This window comes from Coniosporium apollinis, assembly GCF_000281105.1.
Source record: "Coniosporium apollinis CBS 100218 chromosome Unknown supercont1.37, whole genome shotgun sequence".
Taxonomy (NCBI): Eukaryota; Fungi; Ascomycota; class Dothideomycetes; genus Coniosporium; species Coniosporium apollinis.
Window position 1 is genome coordinate 152,620 of NW_006913299.1, and position 22,027 is coordinate 174,646.

General features: G+C 53.4%; 7 protein-coding genes across 7 annotated transcripts; 3 read left to right on the forward strand and 4 right to left on the reverse strand.

Moving 5' to 3' along the window:
* Nucleotides 1-571: 571 nt before the first annotated feature.
* Nucleotides 572-4,251, reverse strand: W97_07038 (uncharacterized protein; the record flags this gene model as incomplete). Its single annotated transcript, XM_007784910.1, has 2 exons — nt 572-4,016; nt 4,079-4,251. The coding sequence occupies 2 exons, from the start codon at nt 4,249-4,251 to the stop codon at nt 572-574; spliced, it is 3,618 nt and encodes a 1,205-aa protein (XP_007783100.1).
* A 1,537-nt stretch (nt 4,252-5,788) lies between these two features.
* On the forward strand, nt 5,789-6,481 carry W97_07039 (uncharacterized protein; the record flags this gene model as incomplete). The annotated part of the gene is made up of 1 exon (XM_007784911.1): nt 5,789-6,481. One exon carries the CDS (start codon nt 5,789-5,791, stop codon nt 6,479-6,481), a length of 693 nt encoding a protein of 230 aa, XP_007783101.1.
* Nucleotides 6,482-7,388: 907 nt separating this feature from the next.
* On the reverse strand, nt 7,389-9,187 carry W97_07040 (uncharacterized protein; the record flags this gene model as incomplete). Its single annotated transcript, XM_007784912.1, has 2 exons — nt 7,389-8,987; nt 9,047-9,187. 2 exons carry the CDS (start codon nt 9,185-9,187, stop codon nt 7,389-7,391), a joined length of 1,740 nt encoding a protein of 579 aa, XP_007783102.1.
* Nucleotides 9,188-9,821: 634 nt separating this feature from the next.
* W97_07041 (lysophospholipase NTE1) lies at nt 9,822-14,633 on the reverse strand (the record flags this gene model as incomplete). Its single annotated transcript, XM_007784913.1, has 5 exons — nt 9,822-12,796; nt 12,954-13,161; nt 13,211-13,745; nt 13,782-14,324; nt 14,374-14,633. 5 exons carry the CDS (start codon nt 14,631-14,633, stop codon nt 9,822-9,824), a joined length of 4,521 nt encoding a protein of 1,506 aa, XP_007783103.1.
* A 226-nt stretch (nt 14,634-14,859) lies between these two features.
* Nucleotides 14,860-16,817, forward strand: W97_07042 (uncharacterized protein; the record flags this gene model as incomplete). The annotated part of the gene is made up of 2 exons (XM_007784914.1): nt 14,860-16,291; nt 16,339-16,817. The coding sequence occupies 2 exons, from the start codon at nt 14,860-14,862 to the stop codon at nt 16,815-16,817; spliced, it is 1,911 nt and encodes a 636-aa protein (XP_007783104.1).
* Nucleotides 16,818-17,312: 495 nt separating this feature from the next.
* Nucleotides 17,313-18,960, forward strand: W97_07043 (guanine deaminase; the record flags this gene model as incomplete). Its single annotated transcript, XM_007784915.1, has 2 exons — nt 17,313-17,559; nt 17,804-18,960. 2 exons carry the CDS (start codon nt 17,313-17,315, stop codon nt 18,958-18,960), a joined length of 1,404 nt encoding a protein of 467 aa, XP_007783105.1.
* A 389-nt stretch (nt 18,961-19,349) lies between these two features.
* W97_07044 (trimethyllysine dioxygenase) lies at nt 19,350-20,274 on the reverse strand (the record flags this gene model as incomplete). Its single annotated transcript, XM_007784916.1, has 4 exons — nt 19,350-19,417; nt 19,476-19,547; nt 19,593-19,666; nt 19,718-20,274. The coding sequence occupies 4 exons, from the start codon at nt 20,272-20,274 to the stop codon at nt 19,350-19,352; spliced, it is 771 nt and encodes a 256-aa protein (XP_007783106.1).
* Between the last annotated feature and the right edge of the window lie 1,753 nt (nt 20,275-22,027).

A 22,027-nucleotide genomic window follows, 5' to 3' on the forward strand; every position in this document is an offset into this window, starting at 1 on the left:
TTGTGGAAGTGGAGAGCGATTGTCCGGGGTGACTGCCCAGCAGCCCGGTTTGTAGAGGTAGTTTGCATGCTACGAAAACTTCTACAAAACGAACTCATCTGACACCCGTGCTGTTTCTGGCTGCAGTCTGTTATACTGGTCTCGTATGCGGGATGCTCCCGCTGTTGCGTCACTACTGATGAGTCCGAAGATGTGTGCATGCCGAAGAGTAGCAGACTCCGTTCAACTGATGGCGACTATACTTCACAAGATTAGATGGCTTTTACCCGCAGTGCAGGACAAGAAGACTTATCTAAGAGTGGGATATACAAGCTGCCGAAGCGGTCTCTTAGCATTGCAGAGCTCGCGAAGATAGAACTGATGGTGCATATTTCTCTTCCAAGTACACGGAATACGCAGTACCATTCTGAGGCTCGAGGCTTGGCGGATTCCAAATAGGTAGCCACGGCAAAGGTTCTCTCAATCTACTGTAGAACTCTGGGCATCCGGCCTAACTCCGCAAAACAAGAGTGGCACCGCCAGATAAAAAAAGGTCCATTACGATGTACCAAAAGACCCCACATCCATATCATCAAGGACTATGGCCCAAACTCAGTCTTGCAACCTGCTCACTCACACTACCACTCCCGCTCCGCTTCCTCTTGTCATTCATGGACCCAGTGGGCGATGCAAGACGCTCCTCAACCGACTTCCTCAAACCCAGCTCCACAGTACTGGCCCCACCAAGCGGTGAACCCTCCATGGGCGGCGGACTGGCCACAGGCTCTTTTCCCGGCAGTAACTGTGCCGAGTCGGGCTCGCTCGCTGTCGCCTCCTCGGCGTCAATTAATGACGGGCCTAGTCCTCTGTGTCCGTCAAGAGGCCTCGGGGACGCATTCAAGAAGTCCGCGATCTCCGTTTCCTCAGTCCCCTTCTTCGGCTTCTGCGACGCCGTTGACGGGCCAGGCAGCTCATCCCCTTTCCTCTTATTCTTCTGACCGGGGCGAAGGAAGTTGCCCATGGGACCTTCATGCAGATACCCGTCCTCGTCCTCCTCGTCTGTAGTCCCTTCGAAGTAGGAGTCATCCCACATGCTGGTGTCCTTGTGCTTCAACTTCAAGACCTGTGCATGTGCTGCGTCCTCGCCTGAACCCGGGATCTCCCTCAGCGGCGCAAGCTCGTCCGTCGCCTCCCTCATCTCGCTCGCACTGCGCCGCGGCGGCTTGCGCTCCCTCTGGCCGAGTACTTCTTCACCGTGCTCGCTGACGGCGCCGCTCATGCCTTTCGCGCGGTCTTTGGACGGCTCGTCCTCATCGCGCGTGTTCGCTGCGTGCGTGTCCGCGAAATGGGTGTCGCAGAGATGTTTGATTACCGGCCAGCCGTATGCATTGGCAAACATGCGGCGCACGACGATGTTGTTGTGTGCGTCGGGTTCGAGGCGTACAAGGACCTTACGCCAGGAGAGGTCTTTGTGGTAGGCGCGCGCTATCTTCTCCTCGACACGCATGCCGGAGGAGTCTATGGAGCCTGCAGAAGCATTCGAGTGGGTAGAGTTGCCGCTGTGATCGCTGGAGAAGGAGCGGCCGAGACGAGTAGGACGTTTCATCGGCGGCGGTGGAATGTCTTCGGGATGGTAGACGCGGTCGTGAAATATGGTGCGGGCGCGGGTAGAAGGATCAATGATCCATGACCTAGGGGGAACAGGAGGGTTGAGGAGATCGCCCGCTGATTCGAAGATGGTGGTCTTTGGTGGCGAGAAGGGGTTTGCAGGATCTTCGACTATTGAGTCACCGCGCGTGGCTGGGGGGCGTTTGGATGATCGTTCCTCGCCAGCGTTCTCGGATGTGTTGTCTCTGCCTGCTTCAGCTGCTTGTTGCGCTTGGATAGTCTGGCTGCGCTGGTACATCCTCTTGTCATTCTTCGTGGAGTTTGTGCTCGGTCGGAAGAAGTTTAATATCCCGTCGAGGGTCAGCGCAGGCGGCATTAGACCACCCGAGGTTTTCTCCTTGACTGGGGCATCCTCGTGGCCACTGGCCGCACGCTTTTGATTCTGTAAGAATTGATGCGCCTGAGGCTCGTTTTTTGCCGTCGCTGCCTGAGACTCATCATCCTGGTTAACAGCCTGATCTGAAGGTTGAGGGACTTCGTCTTGGTCTTTCGGAGGCGATTCTTGGCTGACACTGCTTGGGCTCTCCAGGCTATTGACGTCGCCTCGAGATGGAAAGGGTGATGGATATTGCCCAGTAAGCTCCGACCAACCCCAGGTAGCAACTGTGCCTATCAATCCGTTCTCTCTTCTAGCTTTCTCCACCTTGCCAAGACCTCGCCAGTCAAGGAAGAGCAGACAGCTTGTGCGCAGTGGAACAATGCCGTCATTAACAACATTAGAATATGTGGTCCGGTTGCGAAACAGGCGCAGGACGTGGTGTGCTGGACCAGTTGGGAGGATCCGCAGCAACGGCTTTTTGCCCGGATCATCCTCGTCCTGATCCTTGTTCCCGGCACCTAAACCGCCCATAACGGCAGCCCAACCACTCTTAACGAGCGTAGGAGGTCGCCAGCTTAACCCAAGGTCTTGACCGGTACGACCAACGAGGCCAAAGTCCAGCGCGAATTTGACGTACATCGGGTTCTCATTGCTCAAACCCAACAGTGGTGAGGCCATGCAAATGAAGTTGACGGGCCGAATGTTTTCGAAGAACTGCGGCGAGTGTTTGTGTATGTAAGCAATAGCGTACGTCTGTACCAAGCCACCGAGCGAGTGTCCGATGAAGCTGATGCTGGTAAACTTATATGGCAGTTGCTCTCCACTAGGAGGCGGCACACGCCGCCCTGAGCTTTTCGTAGGCTGCGGCATCCCTGAATCTTTGTCCTTGGATGTAGAGAGCGTGTTGGATATCTTCTGGGCCACAGTCTTCTTCGTTGGGAGGAATGGCTGGTCGGGATAGGTCATCTCCAAGACGAACCTTGCCAGCCGCTTGCCGAGGTATTGGATTCCTCGTTCTGTGCGTATTGCGTTTCCATTGAAGCCGCGAACGACAACTTCCTCCTCGTCACCACTGTCGTCGTCATCGTCTTGCTTGATGTCTTCTTGGCCACCGGACAACGGTGCTGTGGACGTGTCTTTCTCAGCGTCAGGCTGAGCCGACTGGGCCTGGCCATCCAGATTCAGTCCGGTATCCTGGCTTGTGGCTTCCCCGGCCGCGTGTCTCCTCCGTCTTGCGCTATCACGCGCCTGTCTAGCTGTGGCGTCTATGCTCTCCTTCATATACAACATGTCTGCGCCGAGGTTGCTGTGCAAGCCATGGGTCAAGACGACGAGGTGTATATTCCTCTGCTTCTTTGTTGTCCGACGTACGTGATGGTGACTACCTCTGCGTTCATGGAAATGGCGGCGATGATCATCTTCTGAATTTCTGGTGTGCTCCTCATCCCACTCTGGTAATGCCGGTTTGTCCCATAGACTTGTGGTATCGTCGACTACCAACTTCACGGCTTTCGAGTAAACACCCTTTGGCTGTGCTGGATGACCCGTATGCCCGTGCTTGCCCTGCTGATGATCATGCACCTGTCCTGACTCATTCCGCCCTTGTCTGGGCACAGCTGCGAGCCCCAGGTCCAGCGACCGTTCGTCTCTGCTAACCAGCAGCTCAAAGTTGACGGACGCGGAGTTCGAGAAGATGATTTGCGACGTGATTTCGATGATCCAGGTCACGCTCTTGAACTCGCCATCCGCTGTCCGCTTGAGGTTCGCCCTTCCGCCTGTTTCGCGAATGTCTTCCGGTACAGTGAGCTGGGCGGTCCAGGCGCCCCCGGCTTTCAGATTGGGCTCGAATTCCGGAGCACCATCGCGGCGTGTATTCTCGACCTTTAGGTTCGGGTTGAAGGTGGAGGGATACGCTGCTACGTGAAGGGTGTAGGGGCCGTGAAGGTAGGCGGCTCGGAGCGCAATCGCTGAGGTATTCCTGATACGGACATGGAGGTGAGCTGGAGACGGGAGGATGCGGTCCGAGGCAGGTGTGTATGTGAGCGTGTATCTGCTCTTGTTAGCCCAGTTGCATATCAAAGCTCTAGCATGATATCCTTTCACCTCACTAACTCTCCCACCTTGACCGTCCCTGTTTGGTGTACGAGCAGCATCTTCCGGAAGTGCCGCTGAGCTACGGCTTTCTCATCCCAAGAGGAAGAGAGCGACAGGAAGCCCGGTTGCGTCTTTCCACAGCCTTTGTCTGGTGTTTTGGCTAAGTCGTATGTCCTCGGTGTAAGCAGCATTCATGAAGCGCGCCGGAGTGAGCTGATGAGCCTGAGGCCGTAAAATCTCCGTTCAACAAGGTAGTTTGACGTTCAATCTTGAGCAAGCAGCCCTGCACTGATGAGTTTATATTAAACCATCGATCAGAGGGCTACTGCATGAGGTCGTGATTTCTCAATATCATGAGGACTTCAGTGTTCAGAAAATGTGACTGCGTGCGGCGCATCACGCGCGAGTTGCAGACAGATGCACAACTGCATCACAAGCTCAAGCTATTCGAGCTCAGGGATTCAAAGACATCTCAAGTGATCAATGCACTAAAGGGCTACAGTGCTGAACATCTTATGCTTTCTTCGTATGCAATCGGTTTCGCTATCCTCCAATCGACACGAGCATGAATCCAGCTCAGCCGCGAATCTGGCATTAAACAAGCTAGGGCATAGATGCTGCAATGGACTTTTCGAATGGCCCTTGAGGCTCCAACTTCAAGCCAAACATCAGTGACCTGTATGCAGGTATTTAACTCAGCTGGCTAAGTGACGCCAACTCTATCCACATGGCGGAGAGGCGAGTTGGTACTGCGTGGAACCATTGCTCATCATCCGTCGATCACTTCCATCAATAATTTTATCCATAATTCCATCATCAATGATTCCATACTGGTGACTTGCCCGTATTACACAGGCTGACTCCAAGTCTTCCGCTTCCATACAGAGGAGAACAACTTGCTTGCTATCAGAAGCGGTTCCGCGTCTCCCCTTTTATCAGTGACTCTTTTCTCTGCTTGAAAGCTCGGATCCGGACACATATCCCTTCATCAATCATGCTTTGATCTTGGTACCAGTACCTTTCCCAATGAGCATGGCACGGTCTTATAGTCGAAGTATGAGAACGACTCAGCGTGCTGTGTCCAGGCGGAGTGCAGCCGCGTCTACGGTCATCTAGACATTTGCTGGGCTTGGTATTAATGTTCAGCCTTTCTCAAGTCCCCTTACCAGACTAACCTTCCTATCGGAAACTAGTTCAAGTTTGACCGAAGTTCAAAGGGGTTTGGGGAGGGAGTGGTCATGGCGATGTATTCCAGACACAACGGTGAGAGGCTTTGCTTTTTGTTGAAAAGGTGGACTCATCGGATGTCTAACGTTTCATTTCAAAGAGGAAGCCAAAGAAAGCGCCACGTCAAGAAGGACCTGCATCTCTCGAATATGATGGTGCTGTTTGTTAGGCACTCTCTATTGTTGAGTGGTTTGTAGGGACCTAGCATTCACCACTGTAGAGATCAGCTGATTGACTGAAGTGAACAAGTTCATTGAATCTTGCTCCCCACTTCCTTCGCTTTCTCCTCACAGTACAAACGCGTAGCCGCGGACAGAACGCGAAAGGTCCGCTTTCCACTTCCTGTCACCCGCCGTGATGCGTTTAGCAAACCCTCGCATAAGATAACTTCATGAACAGTGTTCACCTCTCGCGTCACTCCTTCACGTCTTCTCGCCCCAAGAGGCTCCAACCGATCATCCAATATTCATCACTACATCCCAGTGCTCGAATCAGTCAGCCATGTCGGAGCAAGATAGAGAAAGCGAGCCCGTGCCTTCGCCGCCCGCGCAAACCTCAGACGACAGAGTCATCCTTCGAGTCGGCGACCGCCGCTTCACCACGACCAAATCCACCTTGACGGACGGAAGCGACTGGTTCCGTGCCTTCTTCTCCGGCCGGTGGAACCATGCGCTGATGGACGGAGCATACTTCATCGACGCCGATGGCGACCTTTTCGAGCACATACTGCGGTACCTGCGACGTAAGGTCTTTCCCATCTTCTACGACAACGCGAAGGGTCACGATCACGCCATGTATCTCGCGCTGATGAAAGAAGCGGAGTACTACCAAATCGAACCGCTGCGGCGCTGGATTGAGGATAAGAGCTACCGGACAGCCGTCGTAGTATGGTATTCTGTTAAGGTGTGCAGAAATTACGACGGTTCCAATGAGCTCTTCCCAAGCAATCACGAGATTCAGCACATCCCTTTCTTTGAGGAGGAGCAGGTTTACATCTGTCCGCGTGGCATTGCACTTCACAGGGGAAGACCGGGAGCCTGCGGAAAGCAGTGCAAGAAGGTCCAGGGCGATACCGAGGACATCTATGTGACTGAGGAAGTCCTCAAGATGGTGGTTATCGAGAAGAGGACCACCATCCTGCGGGATTCATGTACGGAGCTTGCGGACTGGAGTGATCAGGACACGCCCCTTTAACAGAATCAGTGGCTGGTTTTTCGCCTTGCTTGCGTCAGGCTCAACTGTACATTATGCGAGTGGCGACAATGTTTCTCGCTGTATGAGATCTGATGGTTAGAGCTGGTGCTGGGAGAGTGAACAGTGGTCCATGTTCATTGTCGAAGCTACACGTTGAACTACCAAAGCAGCTAGACAACATCATACTGGAGGCTTCTCACGATTGTGAGAGGCTTGAGTCCTTGTTATCACCGCTCGGGGATTACGCTTGACATAAGCTTGGTTTATGAGATTCATACGCTTCCTTTCCCAAGTGATGCAGACCCTAACATGCGACTATGTGGAAGCAGTCATTGCAAGTGGAGCGGATATCATCAGCCTGCTCCGTGTGTCCCAAGCAAGTACTGGCTGATCCGTATGGCCTTGGATTCCGCTCCATACAGTGATCCAATGTGAGAAGTAACGACAAGCCTTTGATCGCCACGGTGACGAAACTAATACACATGGTTCAAATCTGCTGAGAGCAATGCGAGGAAGTTGTTGAGAAGGTTAAAGTTCGAGCTCAAACTCCCAGGTTGCCAACATCTATACTACCGCACGTCGAACTGTGCGAGAGGACAGAGTATTGCAGCACAGCATCAGTCCATGACCGTCCTCAGGACCTCAACTCCATGAAACTCTTGTACAAGCAAGCAGCGCAGTCAAAACCAGATAGTACAATCCACGGGACAGATATTAACTGCTCGTTCCATCGACAGAGCAAATCCAACCATCCCACATGCAGAACTACAGCGACATCGCCGTAGATGGCCCAGCCAGATGAGGAGCTCAACCATCTAATCTTCAGAACATCACAAGGGCGGTACAGGAGTGCTCAGCCAGGTGAGTGACGTGACGAAAAGAAACCATGCAGATCCAGGGACAAACTTCAAAGGCTTGCAAGATTGCCATGACGAGTTGAGCAGTAGCTGCAGCGGAATGTGATATTTGCTGAGCCCCGGCTGTCCGGCTCAAAGCACCCATTAAAATTCTGACCGCAATGCCTGCACTCCTGCCACTTGTCTGGCTCAGCTATTACAGCCTGGAACTTGGTCTTGAGTCTCTGGTAATCCTCGCGCAGTTTGGCTGCGTTGGTATCCTGCGCAGTCAAAGCCGTGTTCTTCCTTTCGAGGTCTGCCCTCAGAGCCCATAGGACGCGGTACTGGTCGTTTAGCCGAGTGACTTCATCCTGCTGCTTACTTAAGTCGGAAGTCCTCTGCTTCAGTTCCGCCTCCAGGCTCCAGTATTGCCCACGCAGCCTGGCGAGCTTGGCCTGCTCAGCTTTCAGATTGGAAGTCTCGCTTTCGAGCTCCGCGGTAAGGGTGTCGTATCTCGTCTTGAGCTGTTCTAGATCCAAAGCCTTCTTTCTGCCTGCCTCGGCCTCGACCTCTATGCTCTTTATGTGGCGGAGCAGAGCATCTATCTTCCAATCGAGAGGTAAGAGGTCGCCCGTTTGAGGGAGCTTGTTGATGTGCTTCCTCGTCCAGACGGCCAGCCTGAGCTCTTCAAACGATAGCTGCTGGTACTTGGGCACAGATGTGATGCTTTGATATAGGTCCGTCTGCCCGTCAGCTCCGTCTGTGTCTTTCTCGGTCCAAATGGTCGAGATCCCCTTGATGCCAACAAGCCCTGAGCTTGCAATGATTTCAGCCCTCCGCATAATGGCTTGCATCTCACTGTACTTCTTCTTCAATTCAGCGAGCTCAGCATCTGCATTGGCGAGACTCGTCCCGTGAGCACCCTTCTGCATACCCATCTCTTCCTGGTGGGCGAGTCGTTGAGCTACTACTTCTTGTTCATGAGTGCGTCTTTGCTCGTCCATCTCATCCATGAGGGTGCGTATTTGGAGATCTGTGTCTCCCTTGGTGCCCTCCGCGATCATGGCAATGAGCAGTTGGCCATCTTGCGCGGTCAAGATGACTGCAGCAAGACCGGGAACCTTGTGAAGCAAGGTCTTAAATTCCGGTTTTCTCATGAGGTCTGGCAGATTCTCAGTACACACCTCCGCGAAAAGCCTACGGAGGCCGTCCTGTTCCTCTGATTCCGCCGCACACTCCGTGATCTCGTAAGCGATCTCGACGATGTTCAAGAACTGTGGCAGGCTCCACGCCGCTGCTGCGTCCCGCGTGATCTTCTCCGTCGCAAGGCCCGTCAAGTCTGTCAGCTCGAACGCTTCAGCCAGTGCATGGACGCGCATGTTGTTGAGCAGTCTTGTGACGATAAACTGGTCTTTGGGTGCATCTTCTTCTTCATGCACAAGACAAAGCTGCTTCCCGTCGTCGCTGTGGGTTGCGGGGGGACTAGATGGTGCGGTGGTAGCGGTTGTCGTTGGTGTGAGGAGTTGTGAGGTAGGCGAGCGTTCGACAACTGGATCAACCGCGAAGTCGGCCTCGTCATCATAGTTGTCGTTGTACAGGTACTCGAATAGCCTGTGCACCGTCGAAGGGTCGTAGAGGTCGTCAAGCTTCACGTCCTTCGCACCGTCACACTATCATGGAGTTAGCAGGGCGCGCTTCACGAACGCGACGGTGCGTGAAAATGGCTTACGTTCTGAGCTTGCTCCCATGCCTGCTTCAGGTACAAGCTTTTCTTGCAGACGACGATGCGATGGAGCTTCCACAGGTAGTCGCGGCATGAAATGGTGATGTCGCTGAACTCTTCGTCGCCGAAGCTAAGAGATATCGACATCGTGTATCTGCAGGAAGAGAACAGTAGGTGGCCGGTCGGAGTTGGTGAGATTTGGCCGAAGAGAGAACTGGAGAGATCAGAAGTTGACGTCACGTTGCCGCATCTTCACTCCAATATCAAGTTCACGATTGAGCAAGACTCGTGATGATGGCAAGGGGAAAACAACAGAACCGGTTTCGCACGGTAGAGAACACCAGACGTTCTAGCAGTTCAGCTTTCTGACAATCAATCGAGTAGTATCTCTTCGGTCTACAAGGTTTGTCTAGGTTGTCCACCTCAAGGTCCATGAGTGGCATTCAATGCGGCAACGTACTTTTTGTGAATGCTTAATCTGATAGTGAGGTTCACGCAGCGATGGAACACGTGAGACAGTTCGCAAGTCAGAGTTCGACCAATGATTTAAGGTGGGAGAGGCTGAAAAGGTTGACAGTAGGTCATGGAGGCTCGACTCGGAGTGAAGCACACAAAATTGTCGATAGGTAGAATTGGTTTCAAGTCGTCAAGCTCCGTGGATTTAGTTTCATAGATGTTGGAGTTGTGGAAGGTCCTACCTTGCGCCTTGTCTAATGCTGACACATTTATCTGCGTCCAACGTTGGAGATGCAGCAACGTCAAAAGTGCAGGACGACGGCTATCAAATGCTCGCCCTCCTCGGCGCCATCGTCCGCCGCAGATTCCTCTCCTTCTCCTGCTCGACCGCAGGCAACGTCCCCTCCTCCCTCAGCTGCGCCAGGAAAGTCTTCCCATACTCATAGCCCACGCGATAGATCTCATCAAACTTCGCGAAATCCAGCGTCCCATACGCATCAATAGGCGGCCGCATATATCTACAACCCGGCGTCGTCTTCGCGCGCTCCAGCGCATCAGCGCTGGACACGTACGCCAGGCGTGCCTGTATCTCAGACAGAGTGGGAGGATTCGGGTATGAGGAGAACGGGTTCCACCGGTTCAACAGCAGCCAGAAGCCGGACAGCGAATCGCCAAAGTTTTGAGGTGTGTTGTCGTATAGACTGCCGACGTCGACGGCGAAGATGACATCTGCACCCAGCGACTTCATGTGTGCGACGGTCAGGTTGTCGATGTAGCCACCGTCGAGCAGCATGTTGCCCTGATCACATAGTGGCGGGATCATGCCAGCAAGCGACATGGAAGCACGTACGTAGCGCCACACGTAGCCGCTCGTGTGGATCTCGGATCTGCTTTTGCTGATGTTGGTCGTATTACAGTAGAATTCGAGCCAGAAGTCTTCGATCTGAGAGTTGCCGAACGTCTTGAAGATGCCGCGGTTGAACTCGTGCCCGGTGGTGTAAGACGCGCTCGGATAGGTGAGGTCGAGGGCGAACCTCCACATGCTGCCCATGCGGCCTGCGAACTTCTTGGCACGTCCGTACATAGGTACGACATCTGCATCCCAGGCGTAGAGTGCGCCGATGAAGGAGCCGATGGATGTGCCTCCGATGATGTCTATGGGTATTCCGGCTTCCTCAAGGGCCCTGATAATGCCAACCTGCGCAATACCTCTGGCCCCTCCGCCACCGAGGACCAGGCCAACAGATTTGCCGCGCAGACGACGAGCTAACCTATGAAAGTCGCCTTTGTACGGCGTCTCTGCTGAGTAGAGCGGCGTCTGGCGAAGCTTGCGAGATGTGTACTTCTGTATCTCAGCCTGCAGGACCTGCACCCGCTGCTTCAGTACAGAACCGAACCGCCTGCCCTGCGAGTGTACCGGTTCCGGCGTAGTCCGAAACGACATCTGGATATGGTGATGACTACCGTTGACCCATACGCGGTTGCGCAACCACCTGCGGGTCAGTCCAGGCGGGCAATACCTTTCGGGATGGAGCAGGACGAGCTCCTTCCGGGCGGTGGTCTTTGTTGTAAGAAGGAAGCGCTCATACTCTCCTATATTTGGTGATTGCTCAGCGAGGCTTACAAGTAGTATGCAGTCGGCTTGGCTGATGCACGTCTGCGTCCACGGTGATTTGACATTGGTGTCGGCAACGTAGAGGACGAGTCCGTATTTCTCCTCCAGATCCGCGAGGTACTGCGAAAGCTTGAGCTTGCCCATCCGATTGAAGGCATGTCGCCCGAGGTGATTTAGAATGGCCGCTTGGTTAAGTGACACTACACCATTCGGTGTCTTGATCTCATTCAATGCGTGGAGTAACCGGCTGCCGAATTCAACAACAGGCACGCCTGCTGTCACAGGAAGTATCGCAACTGTTCTTAGATTGACGTTGGATGAGACGTTGTTCCTCGAAGCGGCTGCTGTTCGGTCTTTGCTCTTGCCGTCGAAGAGTGGATCATCGATCAGTGCTCTCATGCGCGTTGCTATAATCTTCGAGATCTTGATCGTAATCCCGGGGTGCTCCAGCGCGAGACTGTTGAACAAAGTCTTTGGTAGCTTGGCGAGCTCCGTGTCACGGATAGCGTGCAGTGACCCAGGTCTAGCGGTCTCGGTCAAAACCTCGAGTTCGCCCACGCTGTCGCCTTGGCCGAATTCCCCAATCACCTTCATTCCGTCGTTCTCGCCTTCTTGGATGGCTCTTAGCCGCCCGTTGAGAACGATGTAAATAGCATCACTGTCGTCGCCCTGGTTGAAGATAACCTGACCAGCATTGACTTGCACCCATTCTAGAGCAAAGTCAATATGTAGGATCAGTCTCGGTAGCAGAGTAGTCAGTCGCTTGGCCATAGTGAGAAGGACGACAGGGTACCTCTCGACAATCCTCTCAATCGAAGCTCGTGGCAGAAATCCTACGTAGACGTCTGTTTTCGCTGTAACATCGACGAATGATCTGTACGATGAAATTGTGCCGAGGTAACCCGCAATGCCTCCCGGCTTGATGAGAAATAGACTTTTCCGGACTGAGTTCTTTTTCTTCCTACCGCTAAGCGGCCCAATGGAGCCCGTCCGCGTTGATCCTGAGGGAGTTCGCTGCAGAGGCCCGCCAAAAAGCTTGAAAGACGCCAAGCCAGCGTCCGCAGGAGCTGCGTCAGACATGTTGGATTCACCGCCTTGATCTTCCACCGGTACTCCTACGTCGAGGAATCCATCAATAACATAGTAGAGGCCTGGATTCCTCTCCCCCTGCTCAACCAGCACAGACCCCTTTGGGAAGAACACGATCTCGACATCACTAACGAGCTCTTCCAAAATGTTGCGGTTATTGGTTGTACTCATCGTCGACAAAGATATCGAAGCAGCTGATTCCGAGTCCCCGTCAATTGAAGCCTCGTAAGGATCAATAAATCCGAATGCATTGCTGAAGACAGCCTTTTGCCGCCTTGAGTCGAAGGAGACCAGCCTGGGTGACTGCTCTACCGACTCGGGTCTGATCATGGTATCCCTGAGATTAGTAAGACCAATGGCTTTTAGCATACAATCCAATATTGACTCCCGAAAGATCGCATCCTCATCGATGGAATCTTGTCGTTGGAGAGGTATCTGCCCTCTTACCGGCGCAGAATATGGGTTGAAGTTGCCTTGGTCCAATGGTGTGCGAGGGTCTCTTCGAGGTGGCAGTGGTGACTGATACGGCTGCGAAAAACTCATCCGGCTGTGCCGACCTCCAGCTCGCGGGAGGCTATGGTTGGTTAAAAGATCACCTATGCCAGCTGGATTAGCCAAGACGGTCCGCATTATCGAAGAAATCCGACTTCATCAAAGAATCTTCAGCCCCACGGGGGAAAGAGAGAGTGGAAGGCTAACGGAAAACTGTGTGATGAGTAATGAAGAGTTCAAAGAGAGCTCCAACGGACACACCTGCACTGATGCCCATCCGCTCCAGGTCCGGCGGGCTATTCCCACAATCTAAATGGCGGGCTGTAGAAGATTGCCTACGGTCAGCAGCTTGGCTCGCTTGCACGGCAGCTCCTCTGCGTAATGAATCGCCTGGACGCTTAAGTCTGGAACCGGGGTTGTGTAAGGCAATGCCCTTCATGCCTTCCTCTGGTCCAATGCGTTCGCGTTCCTGAAGTTGGTCAGTCGCGGCGTCGTTTGTGAAGGACTGAAGCATGTACCTTGGCAAATTTTTCCTTGAGCCGCTCAAGAGCAGCGTCCTTCAAGAAGCCAGGTAAGTCATACGTGGTGTATTTGTTCATCAGCTTTTCCGTCCTCAGGACCTCGCTGGTGAGCCCAAGATATGCATGGCCTGTGGCTAGTGTAACACGCTGCAGTCTGGTGAGTATAACCTGCACAATGTGGGCAGTGGCCTTAGGATAAACTCTTGTGAGTCGACGAAATGCTGTGGCGGGGATGATTGCAATGGTGGTGTCTACGGTGGCCCTGGCAACAATGTCCGGATGGGCTGATTTTCTAGATCTCGAGCGCGACGCAGGTTGCTTTTTGACTCCGTTGGGCATACGTGCTGCAGTTGCCGTGTCTAATGAGAGTGGCGGTATGACTGGTAGTGTACCGCGCGCAGTAGGACTTGCCAAGCTTGACGCTCGCCTGTCCCTTATTCCAGACTGAGAAGGCGTTTGAGGTGTATGCATGGGAGTCGCCACGCCAGATCCGGGTGTGGCAGATCCCATTCCAGCATGGCTTGATTGAGGCCTTTTTGATCCGTTACCGCCACTGGGGAGGCCAGACTCGAGATCGTCGGCTTCATCCTCATGTCGGAGCTTAACGTCTTCAGTGAACAAGGAGAGAATTGAAAACAACGATGACATGGGTGCTCCATTCTTGACCTCGGTCAGTAACTGGTAGTCTTGGTTACGACCATGGCCTTCGTCTTCATCGTGGGACGTCTCAGCTGACGCCGCGTCGTCTCCTTCGAGAGGACGCTGGTTTGACTTTACGAAAATCTGCACCAGCCCATCGACAACAAGACAGAAGCCTTTCTCCTCTTCCAAAAGCAACGTCTCGCCCGCGATTAGCTTCCTCGTTTGCATCGTCCGAGTCAGCTCATGGAAAACAGGTCTTTCTAAGTAGCCAAACACTTTAATCGCGCTGAGAAACTCATCAAGATAGTTCGAGAGGCCGCGTTTCGAGTCGCCCTCGTGAGTGTCGGGAAAGACCTCTACTTGCGGTTCTTCTCGTTGCGGCTCGGAAGGCAATCGGGTGTACATATTCAGAAAGCGGTACCGCACGATCCAGCTTACGGCTGACCCAAACCCTACGAAGATTACAAGTCTACAGGATGTGTCAGTTCTTATTCGGCTGTGGGTCTGATGGTGCTTACAGCGTTGTGAAATTCATCGTGACCGTCAGGCTCATCGACATAAGAGTGAACAGCCATGTTGGCAGAGTGATTGTCGTGAAAGCAAGAACCCAATATAGCGCACCAGGGATTACTCTGAGCACAGCAAGAACAACTCGCCCCAGAAAACCTAATGATGAGGGACTATCTAGGGGTGCTGCAGTCTCCAAGGCGCCAACGGTTCTGGCGATGATGTCGGATGCATTTTGCGAGAGCGAGGCTGAAGCTTCCACAGTCGCCATGGCTAGCGGCTCCTCCAGCTAGAACGAGAAGCTGCTCAAAGCTACACAGGCTGCATGATTAATGGATCGATAGTTACCTTATACTCGTATGTTGAAGGCAACGTTTTGATGCTCGGCGCATGTGACATGCGGCGGAACCCCGGCTCTGTCGCGAACTTGCGCGCCGAGCTCTCTCAAGGTTTGTGCTGCGCGCCGGAGTGCTTTGGCATTCGAATCGATACACAACATGGGCGCATTCAAGGAGGAGAACCTGATCGTCATCGCGCCTGGCTCGGCCACCACTCTCGCTGTTGCGGGGCTAGCGGAATCACTTGCGCCGGCCAAGCTGCGTGTCAAGTCGCGCATGTTTCCAGCAGAAAACGGAGAGTGGGAACCCTTCAAAGTGCGCCGGAAGACGGCAGAAAACCAGCAGCCGGAGCAAGAGCCCGCGTACGAAGAGGATGTCATGTCTGAGGAGGGCGCTGTATGGCCGATGGTGGAGGGCAGGATCGTGAACTGGCCCTGTTTCTTCGCGCTCATCACACACGTCTACAACACACTCAATCCGCCGTTTCATACACCTATATTACTCGTTGCGCAGCCCGCATGGACAAACAAAGAGACAGAGAAGATCACGCAGTTCTTCTTCGAGAAGTTCAAAATACCCGCTTTTGCCTTGGTGGACTCGGCCACGGCAGCCTGCTGGGCATATGGCACGAACACGGCTACGATTGTGGACATAGGCTGGCAGAAGGCCGACGTGACAGTAATCTACGACTATGCGGTACAAAGTGCTGGGAGGTCGATAGCGATAGCGAACTGCGGAGGAGAAGCGTTCACGGAGCGGCTGCTAGAACTGCTGAAGCCAAGGGGGTTCACGAGAGAAATGTGCGAGCAGCTGAAGAGGAGCCCTATCTGTGAGGTATTACCACCTGGCACACCTTTGCCAGGATCCTCAGCACCAGACCAGGAGCAAGTTACAAATCCTGCGGCAGCTGCTTCAACAGGAGCAAGCGCATCTGGCCCTGCCGCCGCAGCAGCAATAGGGACAGGGCCGAGGGGACCCGGTCCGGACACCGAGGTCGGTGAGGAGCAGAAGGACGAAGAGGACAATGAAGGTGTGCTGGACGTAGCAAGCATTGTGGCTGGCGGCAAGATGAACGAGTATCTGGCGAAGAAAGAGAAAGAAAAAGCCGAAAGGTTGGCGGCCAAGAAGAAAGGAGGCGATGCCGCGGCGACAGCAGCAAAGCCGGTCCGGCTGCCGAATGCGAAGAGGGATCGAGCGACGTTCATGTACGAAGACCACGCGCTGCTTGATTCACTGAAAAACATGAATCTCAGCGGCAAGATGATGGCAGAGGCCCAGGCCGCGCTGGACGAAGGACCCAACAAAAGACAGAAGACACCGGAGGCGGTGGCTGACGGCGAGAGCCTAGCAACGAATGGCGAGCCGACGTCAGCAATCGAGCCGAATGGTGTCTCCAGCCACTCTGGGTCGCGCGCTGGGCCTATCCGGAGAGAGATAGAGGTAGGCGTTGAGCGATTCCAGGCTGCGACGGGTGGTGTCCTGGATAGGATCGCCGATGCAATACACCGTACTATCGCCGCCGAGATGGTACAGCAAAGGAGCCAGCTTTGGGACTCGTTGATAGTCGTCGGTAACGGCGCCAAGCTCAGAGGTAACTAGGTTTTCTATTACGCTGCATACCAAACTAACAGAGACTAGGCTTCAAAGAGGCGCTCATGTCAACTCTCCAGTCTAAGTACCTGATCTCACCTTCCTCCGCCACGATTTTCACTTCCGAGCTCCCGTCGCACATGACGACACCCACCGGCACCGGCGCGAATACACCTCAACCTCAACTCGGTCTCCACGGCGGCGGATCCAGTAGTGTTAACCCACTCCTCCTCGCCGCTACTACCGCACAAACCCAACATCTAGCGCCTCCTCACATGCCCTCGTCACAGATGCAACATACACAGTCGTCGCATCAACAAACCCCGCACAGCATCAAGTTTGCGAAAGTGCCAGACTACTTCCCGGAATGGAAGGATTTCGGCTACGACGAGGCTGGTTTCTTAGGCGCGCAGGTTGCGGCAAAAGTGCTGTTCGTGGTTGATACCAATCAGAATCAGAAGGGCTACATGACCAGGAGCGACTACAACGAGCAAGGTCCATCGGGTATCCATGATTTCAGTCTATGAATTGCTGCGTTGCGGGGTTGGAGTTTGGAAAGCCTGAAATTGGCCTGGGTCGTGCATCTGGAGGAGTTAGAGGTTCATTGATACATACCATGTATGTCGTGATGGAGCGCGGTTTCACCTGACAGGAAATATGTTGGCACATCCCATGTGTGACCTTTCATCGTCCGACCTACGAAATAGTGATCATGAATAGTAATATCTCAAAGTTTGACAATCGAGAGGTTGTATCGAAATCAACACCACGTGCACAGGCCAGGGATATCTTCGGAGCACGCCGCGCACCGCCGCCTCGAATCTAGCATCCCGCCAATCAAAGCCGTGCTATTGACCTCTTTCCTCTTCAGCCCTGCGGCGCCAATACCTAGGTACACAGACGTGGCAGATAAAGATGGCTAAACACCAGCAACTATCCGCACCTTTTCCCTCTGCACTTCTTTTGGAGCCTCGCCCTTCTATAGACATCGCACACCCCTCAGTTGGATTTTCTTGTAGACGATGGCTGCCGCGCAGAAAATTAAGCGGACAGTCTACGTGGGACCGTTTGTGCATAGCCAATCTTTGCAGAAGCTTGATATCTGTCCTACTGGTGCTATCGGTGTAGACGAGAATGGCAAGATAGCTTTTGTAGAAAGAGACGTCAAGGATGTTGGGGATGTGATACCGGTTACGCAGAAGTATGGGTGGCAGAACTCGCAGATCGTTAGGATAAAAGACAATGGATTTCTCTTTCCTGGCTTCATAGGTGGGTGCAGTACCTTTCCGATGCATTAGAGTCACAACATCTGTCATTTCCAAAGTCAGACATTTCCGCGAATTTCGTGATGTCGGAGTTACAAAAACAGAAGAGGAGTACTCTCAAGATCAATTCAAATCCAGTCATCGCCTTACTCAAGTCCTGTCATGCGGGTCATAGAAGAAGTTCTAGCAGCAACAGCCACATCTATGTCATATCCTTCCTGATAGCTGATTGCGCACACCACCCCAAGACACCCACATCCATGCCTCTCAATACCCAAACACCGGCATCTTCGGCAAGTCGACCCTCCTTGACTGGCTCAACGACTACACCTTCCCGCTCGAATCCAGCCTCTCGGACCTCTCCAAAGCCCGCCGCGTCTACAACCGCGTCGTGGCCCGCACCCTCTCCCACGGCACCACCACCGCAGCCTACTACGCCACCATCCACGTGCCCGCCACCAACCTGCTTGCCGACATCTGCCTCGCGCGGGGCCAGCGCGCCTTCGTCGGCCGCGTGTGCATGAACGCCATGAGCCCGGAGTACTACCGCGACGAGAGCGTCGAGGCCGCTATGCGGAGTACGAGGGAGTGCATCGAGCACGTGAGGGGCATCGATCCGGGATTCGAGATCGTCTCGCCGATTATCACGCCGAGATTCGCGCCTAGCTGCACGACGGAGTGTTTGAGGGAGCAGGGAAAGCTGCATAGGGAGACGGGGATTCCGTGCCAGACGCATATTTCGGAGAACAAGAAGGAGATTGAGCTTGTGAAGGAGCTGTTTCCGGAGAGCAAGTCGTATGCGGATGTGTATGATAGCGCGGGGTTGCTGACGGAGAAGACGATTTTGGCGCATGCGGTGCATTTGACGGAGGAGGAGAAGGCGTTGGTTAAGGAGCGGGAGGCGAAGATCAGTCATTGTCCGGCTAGCAATACCGCTCTAACGTCCGGGTGTGCGAGGGTACGGCAGTTAATTGACCAAGGCATCACGGTCGGCTTGGGGACGGATGTCAGTGGTGGCTTCAGCCCGAGTATGCTAGAGATGGTGCGGCAGGCTGTGTGGGTTAGTAGGCATGTTGCCATGACCGATGGAGATCAGGCGAAACTGTCGATGGAGGAAGCCTTATATCTCGCCACACGGGGCGGTGCAAAGGTTGTTGGCCTTCATCAGAAGGTTGGAGGGTTCGATGTGGGAACGGACTGGGATGCTCAGATGATTAGCCTGGGAAGCGTTGCAGAAGATGGGTCAGCGAGCGATGAGATCCACGGCGACCCTGTGGACGTCTGGGGATGGGAGGAATGGGAAGATAGAGTTGCTAAGTGGGTATATAATGGCGATGACAGGAACACAGCCGCTGTCTGGGTGAAAGGCAGACTGGTGCACCAGAGACCGGGCTTCCAGCCATAACCGACTAGACAGATCGTTTGCTCGCAGATATCAGTCTCCTTGAAGGCGTAGATCCTCTCTAGTCGTGGGGGCAGGGCCATGATCGCGGTTACGTAGCCAGACACATAGCTTCCGAAGGCATTTCAGTCGCGGTGTCCTTCACTTCCACTTCAAAGACCGATTAAAGCTCGCTGTAAGCATCCGAGACATTCGGGTGGCGACATTGGAAATTCTGCATCTATTGATTGTCGCTCACGATCAAACGGCTGTTTCTACGAGGTTGAACTCGCGAACCGCACGCCCTTGGCCCTCACCTATGCTATATGCAAACGTCCCCGCTGGGTATATTGGCCTCCATCAATGCAGCCATCCACGCGTCCAACCATCGTTTCGAGAACTTCCCCCGACTCTCAATTAAGGCCAGCAACTCTGCCCCATTTGAGCATCTTGAAGCGGGAGATGTAATCATCGCGGTTGACTAGGGAGATCGCCAGATCAGCTTTTCTGAGAGAGCCTGGAAGGCTGATGCCACTCACTGTAACCGCCGCACAGCCGGCGCTTCCCCGTAAATGCTGATCTGCCGTGGAGCACTCGCCAGTTGTCGAAGACTGCTACGGTTAGCACGAAATCATCAGAAAGCTCTATGTGCCTACTTAGTGGCCTTCCTGGGCGAAGCTGTTTCCAATACTCGTACTGAGGCCGCTTGAGTAGCTTGTCCCACTTCCTTCTAAGCGTCAGCACGCCGCCATGCCCCGCTGGTAGGACCGTCGATACTTACGCAGCTGCATCGTACCAAGTCTGGACCTCTTCCAAGGGCATGTCAATCGCTGCTCTGTCCGATGAGTTCCATCTAATCTGGACCAGATGGTGGTGGAGCGGATCATGCTGCAAGACAGGAAACGACCGATATGGCTGGATACTGATGCCTTCGTTGCCGCTCGCATGGGTGTAGACATTGATCGTGCTAAGGACATCGTACGCCTCAGGATCTTCTCTCTGCAGGTCTGCTGCTGCCTGGAAGCCGTCTACAAGAAGCGAAGCACCGCCTTCGCCATCGGTGTGAGAAAGACAGTGGAACATCTGCAGGCCGGCCGGATCGGAAAAGTAGGTGTTATCCGTATGAGCCTCCAATCCAAGGCTCGTGTACGCCGTATCCTTAGAGGCAAGATCGGAGGTGAAGTCCCAAAAGCCGCCATAATGGGTGTGGCGGATGAAGGCGATTCGTCCAAGAAGTTCTTCGGTAGCCTCGGGTGTAGCTGGAGTACCATCAACGTAGCAGAAACCGTATCGGTGGAGCAGGGCCAGCCACTCGCCGACACCTTGGTCTGAGCCCATGACGTCTCGATACTTGACTTCAGGCTCGTTGTCCTTTATCTCGTTGCCCCACAATGAAAGACTGCTCAGACCTTGCCGCTCCCCGCTCTTGTTGCTGCGGCCACTCTTCGCCAGCCACTCGAGAGGATAGTAGCTTCTGTGGCCATCGTTCCATGTCACACGGATACCAGCTCCATCAGACTCGCACGACTTCACCGCTAGGTCTCTAGGAATACTGAAAGTGTCAAGTAGCCGCTGCTTTGTATCCGGATGAACACAGGTGGTACATTGGCAATGGTCTCTGAGCCAGACTTTCGGCACAGGAACGAAGCTCCGGGAAACATCAGAATAAACTAGGACTGCTTCGCCGTCTATGACCGGCCGTTCGAAGCTCGTGTCCTGGGGTGGCGTAGTCAAGATGTGGAATGGAGAGCCGTGCAAAAAGTCTCGCCCTGGGACACTCTCTCCGTTGGATGCGAGCACGCTTGCGGTCTGCTGCTGCCTTGCGGAAGTGGAGTGGTGCAGTTTACTAGTTCCCTGCGTAGCGATCTGACTGGCCCGCCATAACGGACGCTGAAAAGAAAGGACACGGCAAGCTTGAAGACGCTGAGAGGGGACGAGATTTTGAAAGGAGTTCTTGACTACGAATCCTCCTCTTGCACAGGAGCGAAACGTATTCATGGTTGCTATTGGTACTAAATACGCTGACAGAGCTTTCAGAAGGGGATGGGCATGGAGCCCAAGTCAATTGACGGTCTCAAAACGATATAGAAACCCGAAATGACTGATAAGAGCACAAACGTACTTCTTCGACCTCACATTAAAGGAACGGAGTACCAGGACCCGATCGGATGTCGTGCGGAGAGGTGAGGGTTGTTCCAAGCCTCGGCTATCGCCGGGGATACTTCCACCCACAATCCAATGTGGCCCAAATCCGTTAGAACAGCATTTCAGCAAAAAGAATACCTTTATGAATGGACCAAATTGCAAAAACACTGAGTCGACACCGATGGGACTCTACGAAGCATGTTAGAACTGTATGACATTGATCAGGCTCGAAATGCAAGCTTACCGAACCCACAATCTTTGCCAGACAGAGAGACCGGAAAGCAACGCCTTATCCATTAGGCCACGGTGCCCAATCATCGATTTGGAAATGAATTGGTCGTTATACAAATGAATATTATGAGAGCGGGGACATGCGGCCATCCAAGAGTATAACAGAGCATCAATCTGTATTAAATCTATCAACACTCAACAACACTATTATATGGACTTATCAGTATTAAACTAATTCCATCCTCCTATCCCTATAAGTGGCTAGATTCTTAAATTAATTTACATAGATTTGGGCGCGACGTCTGAGTTTGAATGTAGGTAAGTCAGTATCAGGTAGGGTGGCTTCGGCCATTTGCGTGGCCATCGTTTTCCGTGTCGCCCTTGGACTTAGTGACGCTCTTCTCACTTGTTGGCAAACCTATTTTCATCAGTCCAGAGGACACTTATGTAGTTCTCATAGGCCATTAGCGAAATTCTCTTTCTGTCTTCTAGAATGAAGTCTTTCGTAATCACTCAACTTTACTGGATCAAACAAGTATTCCACTGTCGATTTCGAGTGTTGCACACGCCTCCAGGGCCATCACTAATTTTCACAGCAACGCCCACGATTCTTGAACACATCTATGAACTGGACAGAGATTCCATCATCCGCGGCCAAACCCCTTCTAAGTAAGCGTAGGCACACTGCCGTTGGGCCGTGGCAGTGCTTACGAAA